Source organism: Podarcis filfolensis (assembly GCF_964270895.1).
Source record: "Podarcis filfolensis genome assembly, chromosome: 3".
Classification (NCBI taxonomy): domain Eukaryota; kingdom Metazoa; phylum Chordata; class Lepidosauria; order Squamata; family Lacertidae; genus Podarcis; species Podarcis filfolensis.
This window is the reverse complement of record NC_139606.1, coordinates 5,740,776-5,764,780: the sequence shown is the minus strand read 5'-3', so window position 1 is coordinate 5,764,780 and position 24,005 is coordinate 5,740,776. Positions and strand designations below refer to the sequence as shown.

Genomic DNA, 24,005 nt, shown 5'->3' with positions numbered 1-24,005 from the left:
CACAGCTACTGTTTTAAACTGCAATTCGTTTCCAGACTGAGACAAACCAGGTTTAGTTTTAACATGGCAACTTCAAAGCATAATCCAGAGTTTGGCAAAACTGCACTTCCCTGCTTAGACTTAACTATACTGTAGCTGAAAATGGAAGCAAATACTAGGAGGCAGCGGAGGCCTGCAGTCTCATTCCTCTTTATAAAATGAGGCCATTAGCAAACCACATAGCAATTCTTCAAAAGAGCTATAAGGATAAGTTCTCTGTACTCCAAAGAAAATCAGCAGCTCTTAAACAGCAGTTTGCTAGAGAACCTCTACCAATGATTAACCAAAGAACAAACCAGCCATGGCACTATTCCTTTAAAAAGCATCAGGTGAAGTTATCCGTGTCTTCTTAGAGATCACTGTGTGACAGGGAGATGGCAGGTGTACTGAAATCACACATTGCCAGTGCTTTCTTTAATATATATGGTGATAAAATTCTTTTATTTGAAATGTAGTCTTCCATAGAAATTACATGTAAACAAATGAACCAAATTTCGAAGGAAAACCCAAGTACATTAAAGGACCAGGCACTGGAGACTTCTAATTGTTCACTTGAACAACGATAACATAAAAAAGGGCATCCAACTTTAGAGGCGGTTCATCATTAAGTCAATGACCACACCAGCACCTGTGGGCGCTGTATCCAGCATACTCCCAAAGGGCGCCAGAGATGGAGCCAGTTGCTGTAACACCTGAACTTGGAAACAAATCTTGGTGACGCTGCAAGAGGTCAAATAGCTTCCAGGCTTCAAGCACACTGTTGAGAGCACTTTAATATTTCCTCGAACTCCTTACTGAAGCAGCTCTTTCATTCAGGGAAAGAAGGCCTGTGAAATTCCACACAGAGGCATTATCTGAAATAAAGTAATCTGCAAGTTAACAAATGCGTCCTGTCTTTTTTCCATTGTGGACTTCAAACTAAATAGACAGGATGAGCAGACCTGCTTCACTTCAGCAAGGCTGCTACGTCAAATGCCTTTAGACTACACACTGAAAATTGCCCATGGTACCAAGCATTCATTTGCTCTATGGGATTTAAATAACTTTAAATAATTCGGGGGGGGGGGGTTAGTATGCTTTTATTTGCAACCAAAAGTTCCTCAGGACATAAAGTGGCTGGAGAAACCCAGAGCGGCTGGGAAACTCGGGCAGATGGGTGGGGAATAAATGATGATGATGATGATGATGCCTCAGTTACATTGCAAAGTAGCCCTCTTAAGTTACATGGCTCCTGTTTTTCAGTCCCTGCTCCTGCCAACCTAGCAGTTTGAAAGCACGCCAAAGTGCAAGTAGATAAATACGTACCACTCCGGCAGGAAGGTAAACAGCATTTCGTGCGCTGCTCTGCCAGAAGCGGCTTCATCATGCTGGCCACATGACCCGGAAGCTGTACGCCGGCTCCCTCGGCCAATAAAGCGAGATGAGCGCCACAACCCCAGAGTTGTCCACGACTGGACTTAATGGTCAGGGGTCCCTTTACCTTACAGGTACAGATAAACTTCAACCTAAGCTCTACATTTCTAGAAGGCCACTGTTAATACTGCCACTTTCAACCCGTCATAAATCTTTTTAAAAGCCAATGGCCAGGAAGGTGCTATTCAGACAATGCAGGCTTAATTTCCCAATTGTTTTCTGCATTTTACTATTAGTGACTATGATTGCTATGATAGTTTAAATTAAACCACTGGCTGAAAGCAAGGAGCAACAAAACTAGAAAGTGTGTGCTCTCGTTTGAAGGATGGGATCCTTATACCCTTTAGCACAGAGGCAGCTGAACTCCTTAACAGTGCTGTTCTGTATCATGTCTGATCAAAGTAAGTTCAGCTAAATTCAGTGGGGCTTACTCTGTGGAATCTGGGTACAGGATTGCAGCCTTAATGAGTCACCTAAAGATGGCAGGTTAAAAAAGAACAAAGGCTCCTGAACTTTTAATTGTTGTGTTGGAGAGGTAGTTTCAAGAGATGCAGATTGTCATGCAAATTCACTCTTCTTGGCAGCCATTAACAGTGCAGAAGCCCTGTCCCTTATTTAACGAAGCCACTCTATCCACAAAGAGCAGGGACAAAAAGAGGAATAAAAGAGCCAATGGAGGTCCCTTCAGGTGCAAAGCGCTAGACCTTGGATCCAAATTTCCCATTAGGAGCAGAGGAAACGCTTTGCACAGAATCAGATCATTGGCTCACCTAGCCCAGTTGAGACCAGCCGGCAGGAAGGAGTCTTTCGCAGTCATAAGAACCGAAGGACAACCTGCAGGGGGTGTGACAGTGGGGGCAGGGAGGGGGCCTGGTTCTGGGGCGGGGGGGGGACTTTTGCCTACAGTGGCAAAATATCCCGGGCTGCCCCTGCAGACCACCCTTTCCACCTTAATTCACTATAACCTTGAGGACATTTCTTAAAACGTTTATACCCTTATATCCACCCCAGAAAAACTGGGTGCATCTGCCTAAGTAAAGGTAAAGGGACCCCTGACCATTAGGTCCAGTCATGGCCGACTCTGGGGTTGCAGCGCTCATCTCACTTTATTGGCCGAGGGAGCCGGCGTACAGCTTCCGGGTCATGTGGCCAGCATGACTAAGCCGCTTCTGGTGAACCAGAGCAGCGCATGGAAACGCCCTCTACCTTCCCGCCGGAGAGGTACCTATTTATCTACTTGCACTGACCTTCTGATCGGCAAGTCCTAGGCTCTATGGTTAAACCCACAGCGCCACCTGCGTCCCTACGAAAAGCTCAAGATGAGCGTCAATTCATGAGAGGGTGCAAGTTTACTATTTAAGGAACTTCAAACGCCCTTGGAGCCAGGCAACCTTGGTGAAAGCTCTGTCTGCTTCCTTATTTGGCAGCACACAAGAACACATTCATTAACGCCCACCCTCACATCTTCTCTTCCGCTTACCCACCTTGACGACTCTGCCTGGGCAGCCGTTTGCTGAGCATCACAATTCTTTATCAAGCCATCGCCAAGGGTGTCCATAGCTGCTAGGAGAGTCTCATACAGGCGTTCAGCATGGCTTTCAAGCCTGTCAGATTGTTTGGCGATCAAGCTGAGAGTGTTCTGTAAAACTAGAAGCAAGGGTTAATACAAATTTAAGATCTGGATTCTGTGATGTTTCTCCTTGACAATTTTGGGTAACTAACACTGTTAGAAATGGCCACAAGAAGAGGCATTAATTGTTCTGCTTCGCTTGCAATAAATAACTAGAGGATAAGAGAAAGAAGAGTAGATTATGGTGCATGCTAGGAATAGAGAGATGGTGCTGTACAAGTTATAGCAGCTTTCTCAAGCGGATGAAACTAACAAGAAGGATTCACCAAAAAGCACTACCCCAAAGCTCCGTTTTCTATTAGCAAACACACATGTGCTCAGGTCACAGCTCAGGCACAGTGGTTTCTAGTTTTTCAGCCTTTATATAGTAAAAAGAAGGTAACATGGGGCATATTTCAGCAAGAATAAAGCATTCTGAAATCCTACAGCTTTCTATGAGAACATCAAATATGTGCTTAAGTTTGCTCTGTTTAAACAAATGAGACTTGAAAACTATATTTGCCAAGTATGTTGAAAACCATGAGAGCTAGAAAGTTGAAAACCCAGTGGGAGAAGGTGGAGGAGTTTCAGAAAAATATTACAAGGTCTGATCTGGTGGCCTGCAGTCCCCCTGTCCTCCCCTACACCATATTCTGGTTCTGTTTCCCCCTTATAGTTGTCTCTCCCCTCACCTGGTGAATCTGATACCATGCATTTGAGAAGCCTATCGCCATCTTGCAAGACATTTTCAGTCAGTGTCTGGTGGTCAGCTAAATCCTTTTTGAACTCCTGCATAGAAATGTGATTGATGTCATGAGCAACAGTATTCAAAGCCAAAGCATTAAAAATCAATTAATGAGTAAAGAAAAATTAGGGACGCAGGTGGTGCTGTGGTGTAAACCACTGAGCCTTGGGCTTGCCAATCAGAAGGTTAGCGGTTCGAATCCCCGTGACGGGGTGAGCTCCCGTTACTCAGTCCCTGCTCCTGCCAACCTAGCAGTTCAAAAGCACATCAAAGTGCAAGTAGATAAATAGGTACCGCTCCTGCGGGAAGGCAAACTCCCGCCAGGGGTCCTTTAAATTTATCTTTCTAAAGAAAAATTACTCATTATCCACAAGTGGGCACATAGGTTCTGCAAAATGTATTTAAAAGTTATAGGTTAGATCCAACGGTGTGAGAAGACAGCCTGTGTATCCCATTTTTCTTTCCCTCCTCTGCCTGCAGCTGCTGTACTTAACAAAAATTAAAAAAACCCCTATCTATGGAGGCAATGGGGCACTCCGAAACAGCAGAGGCTGTGGTGTACAGTTCTGCAGTGCAAAATAGGAGGGGAAGTCTGCTAAAATTGAGAGGAGGGGTCGTCTGCCAGCAGAAGCTCCCATTGCTGAAAGATCCTGCTGCCAGAGTCTAGGCAATTTCCCCCTTTGTACTGCAGCCCTGTGCAATGCAGCCTCGACTGTTCAGGAGGGCCCTCTGAATCTCTGGACAGGGTTACGGCTGTCAGGGGTGGGCAGGAAGGAGGGCGCAGGAATATCAGTTGTGTGAGCTGCTCTGATGAAACAGGGATCACAATGCTCTCAGCCAGGGGTAGGCAACCTAAGGCCCGGGGGCCGGATGCGGCCCAATTGCCTTCTCAATCCGGCCCATGGACAGTCCAGGAATCAGTGTGTTTTTACATGAGTAGAATGTGTCCTTTTATTTAAAATGCATCTCTGGGTTATTTGTGGGGCATAAGAATTCATTCATATTTTTTTCCCAAAAATATAGTCCGGCGCACCCCATGGTCTGAGGGATGGTGGACAGGCCCACGGCTGAAAAAGGTTGCTCTTAGCCTATCTGCCCCCGGGTTACTACCAACTGTACACCAAGAACAGCAGAACTCTCCTAGGAGGGTGAGCACATGGCGAGAATATACATTTTCCCAATACCGTATTCCACTGATTTATACATTTGAGGGGGCAGGGGGACAAGGGAGACTGGTGTTTCATGATGTGGACTAAGAGCTTTCTACAATAGGCATTCTTCCAAACTGATAGGCCACAGTGGGGCTGCAGCCTTTTCTTATTTCTCACAGGGGTTTGCTTAAGGGATTATTTGATTTGAATTGGGCCTCTTTTCAGCAGTCAGTTGCTCCTACATAATGAAGCCCAGTGACCTCAGAGCTACTCAAATCCACAGTTAAGGAGGAAAAAGGGGGGAAGGAATTACCAGGTAGCTTTCTAATGCTGCCTTGACACTTCCAACATCTGGCTTGGGAGGAATCCAGTTGTCTGTAACTTCTGCTACTTTGTGCAGCCAACAAATGAGCTCTTCTAGTTGACAGCAAAATATCTACTTGGATGAATCAGAACAAAGGCACCCGTTATATGCAAAAGACATAGTAAAATTCAGTTTTATAGGCATAACTGTAAAACTGTTTGGGGGGTTTTAAGTTCCCAGGTTAGAAGCAGTAGTGGGGTGGGAGAGCGGAAAACTAGACGAGTCCAAAAAGCCTGGGACACAAATTTTCACAACCCTCAAGTGACTACAGTGGCTCAATTACCAGAAGTAATGTATTCAGTGTGAATTCTGGAAGTGTATTCTCGATAGTGACCTAACTTAGCCTCCTAGAGCAAAATATACACCATTATGATACCCGCCTCAAATATCATAGAACCATAGAATTGTAGTGTTGGAAGGGACACTTCCAGAATTAACATTAAATACAATACTGGTGGCTGCTGCTTCACAAATGGTACAGAGACAGGCACGGTGCAGGAGCAGAAAATGCCTGTTTTCGGGTCCCTGCCCTATGACATTAGGTAGGTTGTGCTACACATAAACTTGCCCCAGATGACCTACTGCAATGCGCTCTGCGTGGGGCTACCTTTGAAGGTGACCCAGAAACTACAACTAATCCGGACTGTGGCAGCTAGACTGGTGACTGGGAGTGGCCACCGAGACCACATAACACCAGTCCTGAAATACCTACATTGGCTCCCAGTACGTTTCCAAACAGAATTCAAAGTGTTGGTGCTGACCTTTAAAGCCCTAAACGGGCTCAGTCCAGTATACCTGAAGGAGCGTCTCCACCCCCATCGTTCAGCCCGGACACTGAGATCCAGCGCTGAGGGCCTTCTGGCAGTTCCCTCCTTGCGAGAAGCCAAGTCACAGGGAACCAAGCAGAGGGCCTTCTCGGTAGTGGCACCCGCCCTGTGGAACGCCCTCCCACCAGATGACAAAGAGAAAAACAACTACCAGACTTTTAGAAGACATCTGAATGCAGCCCTGTTTAGGGAAGCTTTTAATGTTTGACTTACTATTGTATTTTAATATTTTGTTGGAAGCCGCACAGAGTGGCTGGGGAAACCCAGCCAGATGGGCAGGGTACATAATAAATTGTTATTATTATATAAGTGATAATACAGGTCTACACAGGGACAAGCAGCCAGGCCTTCAGGTCTTTCAGCCCTTCAAAAGTCGCACACTCCCTTTGGCCACTTTCAAATCTAAGTATCATATGACACAATTGGCATTTTGCTGTTCAGGTTTGGATTAATTTTACTTACCCTCATATGCAGTGCAAGGGAGTCTCTGCATCGGGTTGTCTCTTGCTCGACATGATGACGTCCGCTCTTGAGGAATCTTGTTTTGAGCAAGTCAATGCTACTAGCAGCCTCTCCTGGAAACCCCTCCTGGTTCTGGCAGCTTTGGTTGCTCAGAAGGTCTTCTTCAATGTGTTCATGGAAGCTACACGTATGACAAGAATCACCATCTGTTTCCCACTGACTCTTGCTGGCTCCGCCATCTCCCTGAGCCTCCAGTGGAAGCTGCTCTCCATTCACATCGGCATATGCAAAATGTTTGGGGTTCCTTATGATCAGTGGAAGCTCAGTCAGCTGCTGAGCCAACGTCTCTAGCTCCTTGAGCCTGGGTGGTAAGGAGAGATACTCTTCATCACTGGAACTCCCGTTTTGTAAAGGCAACACCCTTGTGGAGCGTATGAAGTTGCTACTGACAGCATCTCTCTTTGTAAGGCAGCCATATCCCCTTGTGTCCCAGCGTCTTTCATCCAAGTTGCATGAATCAAATGGATCTGGTCGTGGGCACATAGGAGACAAGCCATGCGCCATCTCTCCAGAGTTGCGAGTTCTCCCAGGAGAGGGAACACCATCAGAAAAGGACACTTTCCCAACAGGTGAGAGTCTGTAGTGAGAAACTGGAAGGGGGAATTCTGACTTTTCCAATAAAGGGGTTGGAAAGCTCTCTGAGTGTGGGATCTCTGCAGCCAGGGGTTCCTGGCCCTGCAGGTTCATGGACTTCAAGGTACTCTCGGGAGAAATGGAAAGGCTGTTGAGGTCAACCCCAGAATCGTGGACAGAAGACTCTCTGGGGTTCTTTGCAAGCTTGTGTTTCGGCCTCAAAGGATAAGTGTAATCAAGCAAGTCCTCATATTCTTTATTAGGGTCCCAATGGGGCGACTGGCGGTCTGGCGATGGGGGCAGGCAATCGGGTATGGCACACGCCCAGTAGTCTGCCTGGAAGGAGGACATCTTTCTCATGTGACCCACTGTGGGGGAGCTATCCAAAGCTATGTGCCCGTGTGCACCCAGCATGCGGTTTCCTGAAGGGTCAGGGAGACTAGGCAGCTGCCAGGGAGCAGATGTTTCAGGTGACGACGAAAGAGCCCCAGCCCCCCAAAAGCTCTTTGATCTCACCATCCCCTGCTGATCAAAACCGGAGTCTTCTGAAGGCTGTAAGGCGAAACTAGTCCGAGGGAATGCAGGTGTTACAGCATCAAAACGATGGTTTATTTTACCTGGCAGGTGTTTGGGAGTGGATGAATAAGGCGCAACTGTCACCTGGCTCCTCCCATCGGCATCGAGGCTGTAGAGGGGTTTGGTGGTAGGGCTGTAAAATGTTGAGTCCATAGCTTTGGTTGTGATTTCCAGCAACCCCTGAAGCGGCTCTGCAGAATCCGAGTCTTCTGCTGAAGTCACCTGTGCAAGTCATTTTTTAAAAAGAGGTCAGGCAAGAAAGGCAGGATTTTTTTTTTTATTTACAAAGAAAGAATATTCCAATATATGTGGGGGTTTAATTAGCAAACAGGCTGCTGACAATTGTTTCTTTCTTTCTTTTCTTTTAAGCTCAATGGCTTTCCCCCCAGAAATAAGTGAACCTGGATTAATTTGAAGGCTGGAGGAATGAAAACCAGCATTCTGATGCGAATGCCATTAGGGGTCAGAAAACTTTTTCAGCAGGGGACCAGTCCATTGACCTTCAGACCTTGTGGGGGGCTGGACTATATCTTTTTTTTGGGGGGGGAATGAATTCCTATGCCCCACAAATAACCCAGAGACTCATTTTAAATAAAAGGACACATTCTACTCATGTAAAAACATGCTGATTCCCAGACTGTCCGCGGGCCAGATTTAGAAGGCAACTGGGCCGGATCCAGCCCCCGGGCCTTAGTTTGCCTACCCATGACACAGAATCATAGAACTGCAGAGTTGGAAGGGTCATCAAAAGGATGACACTAATTACTTATGTATTTGGGAATCTCAAAACACACACCCAAATAGAAAGACCCGGACTCCCATGGACTATTTATGTTCCTGTTGCTCAGGCAGCGTTCACCCGTATTTAAGCCAACAAACTAGATCTATCTTGTGCACCATTTGGATAGGTTTCCAGAAAAGTCCACAATGCTTACAGGTCGGAGCTAAACAGTATAAATTGAGAGCATTTGCAGATGATTTAGTATTGACGTTACAGGAGCCAGAATCTAGTTCTAAAAGGGTTTTAGAACTAATTCAAGAATTTGGTCAAGTGGCAGGATTCGAATTGAACAAGTCAAAAACTAAGGTTTTAGAGAAAAATTTAACACCGATTGAAAGAGAGAGGTTTCAGAATGAGACAGGTCTGAATGTGGTCAAGAAAGTGAAATACTTGGGGATTAACATGACAGCAAAGAATGGGAACTTATTTAAATATAATTATGAAAAATGTTGGACGGAAGTGAAAAAAGATTTAGAAATTTGGTCAAATTTGAAGCTTTCCTTGTTGGGTCGAATTGCAGCTATAAAGATGAATGTATTGCCTAGAATGTTGTTTTTGTTCCAAACACTGCAAATTGTGGACAAGATGGACTGTTTCAAGAAGTGGCAGAAAGATATATCTAGATTTGTCTGGCAGGGCAAGAAGCCCAGAATAAAATTTAAGATATTAACTAATGCAAAGGAAAGGGGTGGATTTGCCCTGCCAGACTTTAAACTTTACTATGAATCAGCAGCATTCTGCTGGTTGAAAAACTGGCTGCTTCTTGAGAACACAGACATTTTGGATTTAGAAGGTTTTAACAATGTTTTCGGGTGGCATGCATACTTGTGGTACGACAAGGTTAAAGCACATAAAGCATTTAAGAACCATATTGTCAGGAAAGCTTTGTTCAATGTTTGGATAAGATATAAAGATTTATTGGAAAATAAAACTCCAAGGTGGCTGTCACCAATGGAAGCAAAAGCCCAGAAAAAGCTCAATATGGAGGTCAAATGGCCAAAATATTGGGAAATTTTGGAACAAGAGGGAGATAGACTAAAATTGCAGAGCTTTGAGAAACTAAAAAACAAAGTGCGAGATTGGCTTCATTACTATCAGATAATGGAGGCATATAATTTGGACAAGAAAATTGGCTTCCAGGTGGAAAAATCAAAATTAGAAACAGAACTGTTAGAACCCAAAACTAAGATTTTGTCAAGTATGTATAACTTGCTGTTGAAATGGAATACACAGGATGAAACGGTGAAATCTGCTATGATTAAATGGGCACAAGATGTTGGACATAACATTATGTTTGCTGACTGGGAAGAGTTGTGGACCACAGGTATGAAATTTACGGCATGTAGTGCCTTAAGAGAGAATATTATGAAAATGATGTACAGGTGGTACATGACACCAGTCAAGCTTGCAAAAATTTATCATTTGCCCGATAACAAATGTTGGAAATGTAAAGAAACTGAAGGTACATTCTTTCACCTTTGGTGGACGTGCCCAAAGATTAAGGCTTTCTGGGAAATGATCTATAATGAAATGAAAAAGGTATTTAAATATACCTTCCTGAAGAAACCAGAGGCCTTCCTTCTGGGCATTGTCGGCCAATTGGTGCCAAAGAAGAACAGAACTTTTTTTATGTATGCTACAACAGCAGCAAGAATACTTATTGCAAAGTATTGGAAGACACAAGATTTACCCACTTTGGAAGAATGGCAGATGAAGGTGATGGACTATATGGGATTGGCAGAAATGACTGGCAGAATCCGAGACCAGGGAGAAGAGACGGTGGAAGAAGATTGGAATAAATTTAAAGACTATCTACAGAAATATTGTAAAATTAATGAATGATAGAATGATGTTGGATAGAAATTAAGTGGTTTCCAGCTGTAATGCTTTAAGAATATGGAAGAAGGGTTTAGCAACAAAGTTAATAAGAATATGCAAAAATGAATTGATAATGGATGAAAATACTGAGTTATAAAATGTTAAGTTATAGAGATAAGATGAATGAAAGAGGGTAAGGATTTGCTGATTTGATTTTTTAAATGGGAATACAAGAAGGGGAGGTGTGAGGAAGTCAAAGAAACAAGCAAATGAGTTTTAAGCTATGAAAAATAATTGTTTTTAATTTTTCTTATTTTTTTTGTATGTTTACTTATTTATTATTATTATTTTTTATTATGTGTTTTTGTATATTTGTCTTTGTAAAATCTTAATAAATATTCCTTAAAAAAAAACCAGAAAAGTTCACAATGCTGCCCAACCCTGAAGAATACATTCAGGGAAGCGGGTCCATCATTCTTCCTCCCCACCCTCACTTGCAATATTGCCATACTAGCAAATACCATAAATCTGAAACTCTAAAATACGTGAATTCACAGCACAACCCTATGTGCATTTTCTCAAAAGCAAGCCCCACTGTGTTCAATGAAGCTTACTCCCAATTAAGTGTGCCTAACACTGGGTAGCAATCTGTTATCCTTCTCACTGATCATCCCTCCCCACCTGCATTCTGACCCAGCCTGACCAACGTTCAATAAAAACAATTTTAAAGGAAGAGGCAGAAGCGTGACTAAATCAGAACGGCAGTCAAAGGCTGCAAGGTATTTGCTCTGGTTTCTAATTCAGATAACTCCTAAAGTTTCTTCCAAACTGCTTATCCACCATGTCACATGTGCCAATGGAAAGAGATGTATAAAAGGAAATAAAAAATGTTTTCTGCACTATGATCATTCACTCTTCAACTGTGAGAATCCAGACTCCTTAGCATTTTTCTTAGAAGCATTGTGCAAGTATGAATCCCTAAACATGCTCACCTGTTGTTGTTCTGGAAACAGACCATCTCTGCTAAAACTGGGAGCTACTTCACTATCAAAAGTGGTCCTACTGATGAGCGGCCGTCTCTCCACATACTTTACTTTTGCTTTCATCTTGCAAAACTTGTTAGAAGCTGTTGAAGACATCTTATCACATTTTTCAGTTCTCCAGAAAATGCCAGGAAATGTATGGCCAGCTTTCTCTATGGCCTTGAGCTCTCCAACCCCTGTTTCCTTGGGCAAAGGCTCTTCTTCTTCCACAGCTGAAGGCTGGCAAACCTTGCTAACTAGTTCAGAGTGGTCCATCTCGAGTTCTCGGTAGTTCCACCTCCCATAGCATTTGGCCTTCGCACTCAACGATGCCTCAAAAGGAGATTTTTCTACCTCCAAGGCCATCTATAAAGCAGGTTTCTTTTCCTTCAATGCCTCAAATGTGAGTCTTTTAACCTGAAATAAACAAGAGATGCAACTGAATTATTTAAGAACTCCCATCTAACACAGAGGCTGCAAGCCTATGCATGCTAATTTGCAAGTAAGCTCCAATTAGCCGTCCAAGAAAGTATCCCTAGGATTGTTCTGGATATCTACAATCCCATGCATATTCATTTGTAAGCTGGTCATACTGTTTTCAATGGGATCTACTCCCAGGAAGCAAGTAAAAATGATATTTAAAAAAACAAACACAAGAATAAGAGGAGACTGAGGAAACATGACAGCCATCTTCAAATAAACAAAGGGCTGTCGAGAGGAAGATGGAGCAAGCTTGTTTTCTCTTGCTCCAGATTCTAGGACCCAAACCAATGGCTTCAAGTTACAAAGAAGGAGACTCCGACTAAATATCAGGAAGAACTTTCTGACAGTAAAAGTTGTTCAACAGTATAGCAGTCTCTCTCAGAAGGTGGTGGACTCCCTAGGAAGATTTTAAGCAGAGGTTGGATAAACAGCTGTCATGGATGCTTTAGCTGAGATTCCTGCATTGCAGAAAAGTGTTACACACACACATTTTCTGGAAGTGAATCATGACCACCTATTTAACAGTTAAGGAGCTTTTAATAAAGAGCTATGGTCCATGGGTAAAATATTTGATTTCTTAGGTTACGCTTCAAAAATGATACAATATGCATCCTATTTGTTATTGTGGACTTCCTACTGGATTCAGGAGCTAAGAAATTATCACAGAGCAGGCACTGGCGCAGATCACCAGGACCACCCAAGGAACCCAGTGACAATATCGTTTTCCCACTTAATGCCCCCAACTACCTGAGCTTTTGGGTGGCCCAAGCATAATTCTTTTCAGCCGCATTTGTCATCCCTCCTGTATACAGTTGGGATTCAGCCTTCTTAAGCTGCAGAAGTCAGAACTTTGGGGCCTCATTGGGTTATTTTATTTGGTCCCCCTTTAAAAACAAGTGCCTCTGGACAAAGGCAGCTAATCTGGTACTACAACTTCCATCATCCCTGCTGCCCAGGACTGGGGGGTTTCTAAGTCCAAAACACCCAGGGAGCACCACATAGGCCCACCTGACGGTAGAGGCAGCCAGAATGGAAGCAATACCTCCTGGAACAGGGAGCAGCTAACAGGTAAGGGTTCTCACATGAGGATTTTGTTGGTGATGCTGTGAGCACAACCATGGATAAAGGTGATGCCAGAACTAGTCCTATGTTTTATTTTTACTTCCATATTTATTTCTAAAATTTTTATACCACTTGTGGCGATCACACAGGGTCCCCGGACGTTTAACGGTCTATTGATCCCTGTGCCACCACTGTGCTCGCTTCCCTGCTGCCACCAACCTGTTACTCTCGGGTAAAACACGGAGCCCAGACAGTTGTTAACAGTGAACCAAATAAACAAGTTTATTTTATAAACATTAACAAGTTTATGGTTTCTCAGAAAATATTCCTGTCAGTATCTTAACTTTAGTTTCTTTACTGACCTATACCTCTAACTCTAACTTGATTGGAAGCTGCCCAGATGGGCGGGGTATAAATAATAAATTATTATTATTATTATTATTATTATTATTACTCCCTAGGCGCTGTGGGTTAAAGCCTCAGCGCCTAGGACTTGCCGATCGAAAGGTCGGCGGTTCGAATCCCCGCGGCGGGGTGCACTCCTGTCGCTCGGTCCCAGCGCCTGCCAACCTAGCAGTTCGAAAGCACCCTTGGGTGCAAGTAGATAAATAGGGACCGCTTACTAGCGGGAAGGTAAACGGCGTTCCGTGTGCTGCGCTGGCTCGCCAGATGCAGCTTGTCACGCTGGCCACGTGACCCAGAAGTGTCTGCGGACAGCGCTGGCTCCCGGCCTCTAGAGTGAGATGAGCGCACAACCCTAGAGTCTGGCAAGACTGGCCCGTACGGGCAGGGGTACCTTTACCTTTACTAAAACCTCAGTGCTTAAATCTTATACAGTTAACTCCGCCCCTTGGGTTCCCATTGGTTAGTCATTTTACAATTAGTTAACCCTTTCTTTATGAATGTCATACACCTAGGAGGGCAAACGTCACACCACCCTTCATCCGAAGATCACAGGATGGCTCACAACATAAAAATACAAAATGAAAGCACAAAAATGCATAACAACCATTCTGCAAACATGCCCCTGGGCAGGGTCCAACAGCAATCTCTCAAAAAATTTATGCCTACACAATTCCAGCCTGCCTTGTTCACAGAGGAAGCCTTCATGAGGTCACCTGGCCTGAAGATCTCCCTCCCGCTTCCTCCTAGCAGTAATCTGGAAAATACTTGGCAAAATCTCATCTTTTCCCTCCCCATTGCCAATGTCCATTGTATTCTCCCAAGACAGGAAAGCCCCCCCCCCCCGCAACACACACACACACACACAATTTCTTCCAGGCAACAGCTTCCAAAAGCAGAAACACCCACCCACAAAGGAGAAGGAAGGAAGACGCAGTGGGAGAGGAAACAAAAATCGCAGCTCCCCCCCCCCCTATTTTCCAATACACAAACACACTTTCTGGTTCAAACTTCATATTCAAAGTATTCATTCACCTGTGCAGGTCTAACATTGGCACTGTGAATATGACAGACCCCATGCAAGTGAAACTTTCGTTTCCAGACTGTATTTCTAACTACAACTGCTTCATTTTAAACATGCACACATTACTATCCCGCAGCTGTCAACCTGGGACTGCAAATTCTGTTTCAACGGAGAAGAAAGCTCCAGGATGTTTCAGCAGCACAGCCCAGTCATCTCAAGACGTTCCCATGTGGCTGCGGATCCCCTGCACCGCCAAGATGAACACTGTATACCCCAAAACCACATCCTTGTGTTGTGTAGGTAAGCCTATCCACAAATGTTTAAGTTGCATGTGCTTTATTTCTTTTTAGATACTGCTGATTTTAGTCATCTTTTTAGTAATTTGTTTTTAGCTGTTTTTTATTAACCACTTTTAAGGGTTTTTTATGTTGCTGTAAACTGTACACAGGTTGTTGTTTTTACAATGGAGAGGTATATAAAGGTCATTAAATAAATAAAATTCACATTAGACATTTCCCCTCTCAAATGGAACAGTTGAGTATCCCCTGCAGTGATGCTTACTGTTTTTATTTTTTATTTTTTTTTAAAAAGCTACTAGTCAGCGTAATGCAGGCATGGCCAAACTTGGACCTCCATATGTTTTGGGACTACAACTCCCATCATCCCTAGCTAACAGGACCAGGGGTCAGGGATGATGGGAATTGTAGTCCCAAAAAAGCTGGAGGGCCAAGTTGGGCCATGTCTGCGGGTGTTACAGTGCCAAGCAACAAAGCTTACCCCCATCCTAGTAACCTGGTAATCCCAGTAATCTAGCAGCACTCAAGGGCAGCCCCACTTCTTGTGGGTCTTGCTGCAGACCCAGGGTCCAAATCTAGCCCTCAGCACAACCCAATACAAAAGCACCTCCCGACACAAGATCCCTGTTGCACACCTCAAGGCGAGGACACAGGCAAGGCCTCTGAACCCCCGTCCCCCAACATGAGCAACAACCGACGCTCTGCCTGGATGCTCCCATTGTCCTCCTGCTCAATCCTGCACAGATAACTGGTGCCTCTGCGGAATCTTCCGTTGGGTTTTGCACTGTGGGAGGGGGCGTGAAAAAGCCCTCCTTCCCAGCACTTCAGAGGGCAGCACCAACGTTGCAAGCCCTTCAGACCTTGCTCAGCTCAAAAATAGGGCTTCTGTTTGATTCAAATTTGTGTTGGAAATGTAAGGAAAAAGAAGGGACTTTTTATCATATGTGGTGGGATTGTAGTAAAATTTTTAAAAAAAATTGGGAAATGATATATAATGAGTTGAAGAAAATGTTCCAATTAACATTTGTTTAAAAATCTGAAGCATTTCTGTTAGGGATTGAAGGAAAAGACCTGCCAAGGAAACTGAAAAATATCTTTATGTATGTGACAATGGCGGCAAGAGTCTTAATAGCACAAGGATGGAAAAATGAAGAAATCCCAACCAAAGAACTGTGGCAAGAGAAACTATTGGACTAGGCAGAATTGGCAAAACGGACACATAAATTAAACTCTTGGACTACGCAGAATTGGCAAAACTGACACATAAATTACATGAGAAGGATAACTGTGACTTTAAAGATGAATGGGAACCTTTTACAAAGTACCTAAAGAAACAGCAAAATGAACTGGACTCCTTGGCAGGTTTTGAATAAACATACACAAACTTTTTATTGATAACATTTAGATAGATAAATTAAGGATCTGTACAATTTTATAACATGCAGAGAATAGCAAGTGCTGAAAAACCAGAGAGAGGAGCTGAGGGAAGTCTTTGGGGGGGGGAGGGTTTTCTGTTTGTGTTGTTCTTTTTTTTCTTATGGGGAGGGGGAAAATTGAGGATGATGTATTTTTTGAAAAACTGTTAAACTGAAATTCCTAATAAAAAATATTTAAAATTTTAAAAAAATAGGGCTTCTGTTAACAACCGACCAGGAGCTTTGCAAGAAGTGAATCCAGCCTCTTTTCCTAGCCCCCTCCATCCAAGTCTGTTGGCGAGAACACTGAGTCAGGTGAAAGAAAGGCCTGCTGGGAAATTCGCTACATGCTTCAGGTCATGCCACCATGAATAACAAAAAGGCCTGCTTCAACTTCCGTCCAACAGCTAAAGGCATGGGCAGAGTTTGCATCCTCAGGCAGGAGAAGCCTTGATACGTCAAGCAGCATGCTTCATTTAGCACTGTCCTCATATTTAGGCTGTGTGTGGTGCTGTGGATTAAACCACAGAGCCTAGGACTTGCCGATCAGAAGGTTGGCGGTTCGAATCCCCGCAACAGGGTAAGTTCCCGTTGCTCTGTCTCAGCTCCTGCCAGCCTAGCAGTTCGAAAGCACGTCAAAGTGCAAGTAGATAAATAGGTACCGCTCCGGCGGAAAGGTAAACGGCGTTTCCGTGCGCTGCTCTGGTTCGCCAGAAGCGGCTTAGTCATGCTGGCCACATGACCCGGGAAGCTGTACGCCGGCTCCCTCGGCCAATAAAGCGAGATGAGTGGCGCAACCCCAGAGTTGGTCACAACTGAACCTAATGGTCAGGGGTCCCTTTGCCTTTTTTATCTTCATCTTGGCTTTCAAAAGGAATTGGTTTCCTGTAATCCAAAGAGGAGCGGCTCTCCAGATTCTGCTGGACTACAACTCCCATCATCCCTGACCAACAGCTATGCTGGCCGAGGCTGATGGGACCTGGAGTCCAACAACATATGCAGGGCCACAGGTTCCCCATGCCTGCTGCGTCTGAGATGTAGCTGGTGCAATGCCTAACACGTGTTAATGTCATTTGGATTGCAGATGCAAAAAGAAATAAACTGAAAGAAGAAAACATCTGGTGGCACACTGCCCCATAACTCAAGCTTCTGCTGTTTTACGTAATGTAGGTATGATTACTGAGTTAAAGTCTGTTGGATCTTTCAATACATGTAAGCAACATGAGCAATCTGACCAAGTCTTGAATGCAAGAACCACATACAAAATACAGTTTGCTGGTGCAGCAGGCTACTGTTCTATTTTTATTCTTCAGCGTCTCAACCCTTGTGTTGTAACAGATGCACACACAAAATCCATGTCAAGAAACACTAGACAGTAAATAAACTAAGGTCACTGGGAGCAGACAGTATTATACAAAACTTCAGATAGTCCAGACTGGGGAGACAATTTTTGCTCTTCCCAATGCTCTGGGAATGGGAATAAATATTTATAGATTGTGAAGGTCAGGTAGGCTAATGTTCCCTTGCCACAGTGTGCTGGCATGTAATGAACTATCAGAGCACCATATCAGGATTTGGAGCATTGGTTTTGCTGCCTTGACGTAGGAACCCATTCTGCTTCCAGCAAAGAGTGAGGCCAGCTAGAGAGCTTCATTTGCCCTTAGTGACATCATCACAAACAGCCAAATGTAAAGAGTTGCATGATGCTGTATCATTATCACTGTGATGCCTAATCACATATTATAAATGGCCCTGTTAACATCAACAAGATGGTTATTTGGCTAGATCCGAGTATCAGCAACAGGCAGCAGCTGTTTAAAGAAGAAAATCGGTACCATACTGCTACTCTGAGTTCATCCTAATTAGAGTACCATGCTACTTTGTTGGCAAACTAAGGCCCACGGGCCGGATCCAGCCCAATTGCTCTCTGGATCCGGCCTGTGAACAGTTCTGCAATCGCTGCTTGGGTTAGCGCGATCACCATTTTTTTTTCAATCTTTTTTTGGGCGCCATTTTTTGGCAATTTTCCCCTCCCTCACAGCGGCTCCTCCCTCCTTCTTCCTGGCTTCTCCGGCCCTGCGGAGGAAGGGAGCTAGGCTTTGATAGGAAGCCTCGCCGCCCACGGGTCTCTCCCCATGGCCGCACTGTGGGCTGGAGCTTGGCACACCTGCTGGCCCCGCGCCTGGCGCCTGGGAAAGTTGGCCTGAAAAGGGGGGGGGAGAGGGAAGCGCCCTCCACCGCGTGCGCTCCCGTGCGTGCAGTCTGGCCTGCCACTAGGTCTGGGGGACGGTGAACCAGCCCCCACCAAGAAAAGTTTGCTGACCCCTGTACTAGGGAATGTTAGACGTCAGTCTAACAAGAGCCATTGTTTAAGAAGAAAAAAGTTACCTGTGTCACGTAAGAAATAACTTCAGAGTTATTCCTGAACATCTAGAAGAGGGGAAACCCTTTATGCATGTTACTTCTACTTGAAGCAGATAAATCCTGGCCTCATCCAACCAATGCTGGATTTTTGAATTCTTCCAACTGCAAAAAAATGGCAGAGATTGTGAGAAAGGACAAACGCAGCCTTACATTCCACGAGGCCTCTTTCAGATGCCATTTTTGGGATGCCACCATCAGGTCCACCTCCAGCCTTGTCCACTGACTGCCTAATTCTGCCCTGGCCACAGCACTGCATCTCTCTGGTCTGCTGCTCCACAAGAGAGAAGGTGCCCTCAAGGTTCCCAATATGTAGCAGGTTCTTCATGGGAGCAAATGAAGCTTTCAGAAAAGAGAGTGAGAGTGCTTTACCAGGGGTGCTATATATGAAGCAGTTTGTTGATATCACGAAACAATCGGAAAGCACTGCAGAGCATGAAAGAGGCAAATTAAATGCTTCATCAATTTTACAGGGCATGCATAACAAGCACACTGTTCGGTCCCAAGAGAAAGAAAAAACCACCAGAGACTAGTAAGCTGCCGCTTAAGGGCAGGTCTACTCAACATGCAAACAAAAGAAAGATGAAGTAACTGAGAGGATCCATCACAAAACTTTCATGAGAGTCAGCTCAAGCCATACGCATCAAGAGCCCTTCCAGGTGGTTGTTTTATTACACAAACACTGAGCATCTGTTATTCCATCATTATGCAAGATCTAGACAACCCAAAGCACTTCTGTCAAGGCAAAACTCCCATTTACTCAGCAGTGAGCTCATCTGGTTAAAGAAAGTTCCATGTGGGATGTGGTTTTTTGTGTTAAAGGAGACTAGTACAGAAGTACAGTGGTACCTCTGGTTGCGAACGGGATCTGTTCCGGAGGCCTGTTCGCAACATGAGCAGAACGCAACCCGCGTCTGCGGGTCGCGACTGGCTGCATCTGCGCATGCGTGTGATGTCATTTTGCGCATCTGTGCATGTGCGAGTGGCGAAACCCGGAAGTAACCCTTTCCGGTACTTCCGGGTTGCCGTGAGACGCAGCCTGAAAACGCTCAACCTGAAATAAACGTAACATGAGATATGACTGTACTCAACCTGCAGTCCATAGATACCTAGGGCATTCATGAACCAACCCAACCCATTGATTCCCCCTCCCCTTTTATTTCTGTCTGCGGACAAATGCCGGCTCCCTTGGCCTATAGAGCAAGATGAGCGCGCAACCCCAGAGTCGTCCGTGACTGGACCTAATAGTCAGGGGTACCTTTATCTTTTTTACTTTGAAATGTGTCTTGCGGGGGGGGGGGAGATTAAAGAAGTTGAATTTCTGGGGAAGAGATCCATAGCTTTCAGCAGATTCTTAAAAAGGACCATGCCATGACCCAAAAAAAGATTAAAAACTATAGGTAGTTCCCAAGAGATAGCACTGTTGACAAAACAATGGACTACTTTCTCTCTACTTTCTTTGTAGCACACATTTTTTATAGGTAGATTTTGTTTATTTTCAAACTGTGAGGGTTGCCATGCTGTGCCATTCTAGCAGAGGATGTTTATTTTACCCCTGCAAAACGAAATGAGAAATGAAACCCAGCAAACATTTTGTTCTGGCATTCGCACCCCTCCCTCCAGGAATGCACATTTCTCTCTTGTATTATTTGATAACTGCAATAGGCTACTCCTGCTCCAAACTGTACCCCAGTCAGAGCAAACCTTTTTATTGTCGGCAAAGGCTTCCTACTTTTCCAATCACAACTCAAATTACTTCAGGAATGTACACAAAACTCACTTCCTCCTTCATTCCGAATTAATCATTCTTCATTTATTGCCACCCCTTGGTCCAGCCCCCACAAACCACTACTAGTTCTGTTCAATACTACTGCACCACTAAACACAAGAATTTGTTAGGGAGGAGATCACCATCCCAACTGTTAGTTCAACCACGGAATTCTAATAACACAGCAAAATAATACATGTACAGGTTTACACTATAAACCATTGTTTTGGTTTGTGAGGGGCTTTTGGCCACCCACCTCCATTGTGCCTCTTGTTACAGGTACCATGGGATGGCTCGCAAGCCGCTCAAATTCAGGTGCATCCAGAATAGCAGCATCTTGCCTGTCTCAGTATATGAAAGCAACCATCACCTCGTGTCCTTGCAGCCTCTGAAACTGGAAGTTGCATATAGGCACCACTTGTAGCAGCCTTTGAGCCTGCCACTCCGCGAATTTCTCAAATCCCCATTTAAAGCTACCCAGGATCACATCTTGTGCCAGCAAATCCCTCAAATAACTGTCCCAAACCTTCTGCAAATCGTATCACTGCACGGCCCAGAGTTCCAATTTTTGTCACTTGTCTGTTATGGCAGCGGTGAAATTAGGCTTTATTTCACCCGGGTCAAGAACCCAGTTTGACATTTGCGTACACACACACACACACACACACACACTGAAAGCCTCAATGGCACCCAGGGGGGGTCTTACCATAGAGGCTAGTGGCGCAGGGCACCAAGTTCTGGAGGGCGCCAGGGAAAAGGCAGAGGCTGGACGCAGCGCCACCCTGTATCAGCTTGCCACCCTCGCCCACCTCTGCCATGCCATGCTGAAGCAGCGCCGCACCCGGAGCCTCCGTCTGCCGTGGCCACCGCGGCACGAAGCGGCCAGCTGAGCCAGGAGGCTCCATGTCCAGCCTCCGCCTCTTCCCCGCTGGAGGAGCCACCCTCCAGCCACTGCCCACCTCCTCCAGCCCCACCGTCCTCCCTAAAAAACTCTGGGAAACGGGAGGAGGCGCCACCGGAGGGAGCTTTGCACCACAGCACCGGATATGCTTAAGACGGCCCTGATGGTACCCCTCTGGAGGTTTCACCCAGGGCAAAAACCCCAACTAGCCCCCCATAGCTACCGCTCTGGTTATGGCAAAGGTCTTTGGCATTTCCTTCTACTACTTTTTGTCCTTCAAGAGTCTTCTTAGGATTTATTATTATTTTTTAGCTCCTTGTGGTTATAAGACCAGTTCAACGCTCACTCCTATCTTTGAGGCCAGCAACAGGCAGACATACAGCAGAAGAGGAACAAGCAAAAACTACGTGGATTCGGGGTTTTACGGTTCCCAACGCCACAGGGAAGCAAACCCATGAAAATTAAGGACAGTCTGTCAACAACACAGCTCTCTGAGTATCCAGAGCCACATGCACCCACACGCACACATACTTGAAGGAGGCAACAGGTCATGTTTCCCCTGCCAACGGTTTGTGCTTGCCTGCCTTACACTTTGCACACAATGGCTGGGTTCCAATTGCTCTTATGGGCATGCATTTAACACACTGCCTAGTTGAAATTTAGGACTACTCTTAATAAATGCCAGTTAATTCTCCTGGACTTCAGAGGCTTTGATTCCCTATTTTGTGTTTCCAAAGAGCTGCTTATTTCAGCAGTCAAAAGTACAGAATTTAACCACCAAGCACTAAAATCGGGACCCAAACTTTACAATCCTAACAGACACTGCTGTCAGTAAGTTTTGCCCCTAACTTTAAGTGGAAAAAAGTGTTGAATAGTAATAGGAAAGCCTATAACTATTCTGGTATTATTGGGGGGAAAACTGTTAGCACATGGATGGCTGCCATAACTCTGTGTGGGTAGAGATGGAGACAGCTAGTTTTCATAACACAATGCCAGCCCTGCCTTTTGTTAATACCCCCCGATTGCCAGACTTTTAAATACTAACAACCAAGTCCCCAGACAATAACAGTATTTTGCAATGTTCTCTGAAGTCTCTGGAGTGCTTTGATTGCTATTAAAAAGATCCTGCCTTGGCCAAGAAATTAAATCTCCTCTACACAGATGGTGAACCACGTTGTTTTCAACCCACCAGAAAACACCAGTTTCGGTTTGTTTCTTACAAAAACCTAAACGAATGAAAGAATCACCCAAGAGAGCCGATCCCTGTACACTACCATTCACACAGATGCAACTATTGTGGCTTATCAATCGCAAATTTAGAAGGATGCAAAGCAGGAGAAAATAAAGATTTAAAAAGAACCATGGCATTTAATAAAATCCCGCAGAGGGCTTTTGTAAAAAAAGAAAAAAACAAGTTAGAGGCGTTATCAAGAATGCTTTTGTGGGAGAGGGGTTCTTGGTGTGTTTCTGTTTTATAATATATATTTGCAATTTTTCTGTTGCGAACCTCCCTAGGATCTTCGGTGAAGGGCGGTACAGGATTTTAATTAATTAATAACAAATAACTTACTCAAGGGCAGGCCTTCTGAAAGGGGGGACAGCCTTGTTTGTTATCAGAACCACTGAACTAGAGAGCTGGAAGAGACCCCCGAGGGCAAATCTAGTCCAGCCCTCTGCAATGCAAAAACCTCAACCGGATCATAGAAGGGCAGAGTTGGAAGGGAGCCCCCCCCCCCCGGCGGTGGGTCATTGAGCCCAACGCCTTCCAATGCCAGAATCTCAGCCCTCGGCTCAAAAACCTCTTGCAAACCGCCCTGCGCCATAGAAATGACAAGGTCAGCGCCGGACCGGCTTCCTCTCCCGACAACCGCAGCAGGGAAGGCCAGCGCCTCGGCCCCAAGCAACGCCGGGGCCGCCCTCGGCCTCCCCCGAAAACAGCGGCGGCGGCGTCTCCGCGGAGCTTCCGCGCGCAGCCTCCTCCGAGGCGCAGGCCAAGGAGGAGCGAGCGGGAGAGCGGCGCGCCCTTACCCGAAGAGGCTCCCCGCCGAGCTCCGGGCGCCGCTCTGCGCCCTCCGGCCCTCGTCCGGCCGCGACGCGGGAGCCCGCGCGCCCCCCGGGGCCGCCTCTGGAAACGGAGGCGCTTGGAAGCAGCAGGGGCGCGAAGCGCAGCCCGGGGCCGCCTTGGAGAGGCGCGGAGGCTGCTGCTGCGCGCGCCTGGAACGCGCTTCTTCTCCGCCCTTTCCTTGAGGGAACCTGCGGGCGTCCAGGCCTGGCGCGCCTCCTAGGGGGGGGGGGTGCGCGCGCCCAAGTGACGAGAGGAGGCGGGCGCGCGCGGGGGGGAGGGGGCGCGGTCTTGTCGCTTTGGTGAGGGAGACGGAGACAAAGGGAGGCCTGGAAATGGAAACGGGGGGGAAACTTGCCCGCTTTGGCCAGGGGCGCATTGCGCGCCAAAAGTGGGCGCAGAAGCTGTCACCCCCGGGCCGGACCAAGACTTTTGGGCACCTGAGGCGGGTCCCAGAATAAGACATCCCCCCACGAGAGGGGGGCGCCTCTCCTTCCTTTTTCAGTTGAGATTCCAGCGTTGCAGAGGGTGGACTAGATCCCTCTGGATCCCTTCCAACTCTACAATTCTGTCTGCCATAGTCAAAACAAAAGAAATTTTTTTTTCCTTCCAGTAGCACCTTAAAGACCAACTAAGTTAGTTCTTGGTATGAGCTTTCGTGTGCAATGCACACGAAAGCTCATACCAAGAACTAACTTAGTTGATCTTTAAGGTGCTACTGGAAGGAAAAA

The 24,005-nt window shown here is 45.7% G+C and overlaps 1 protein-coding gene across 3 annotated transcripts; it reads right to left on the bottom strand.

Moving 5' to 3' along the window:
* Nucleotides 1-448: 448 nt before the first annotated feature.
* Nucleotides 449-23,541, bottom strand: CEP68 (centrosomal protein 68). 3 transcript variants are annotated; one of them, XM_083606488.1, is made up of 7 exons: nt 23,241-23,541; nt 11,411-11,857; nt 6,611-8,041; nt 5,271-5,393; nt 3,754-3,850; nt 2,937-3,099; nt 449-893 (listed from the first exon to the last, which is right to left on the bottom strand). In XM_083606488.1, exons 2-7 carry the CDS (start codon nt 11,804-11,806, stop codon nt 890-892), a joined length of 2,214 nt encoding a protein of 737 aa, XP_083462614.1. In that variant the 5' UTR covers nt 11,807-11,857; nt 23,241-23,541; the 3' UTR covers nt 449-889. The 3 variants fall into 3 exon arrangements, with proteins under 3 accessions (XP_083462614.1, XP_083462615.1, XP_083462616.1); XM_083606489.1 differs by having other exon boundaries at nt 22,783-23,449; XM_083606490.1 differs by lacking the exon at nt 23,241-23,541 and adding an exon at nt 18,511-18,649.
* Between the last annotated feature and the right edge of the window lie 464 nt (nt 23,542-24,005).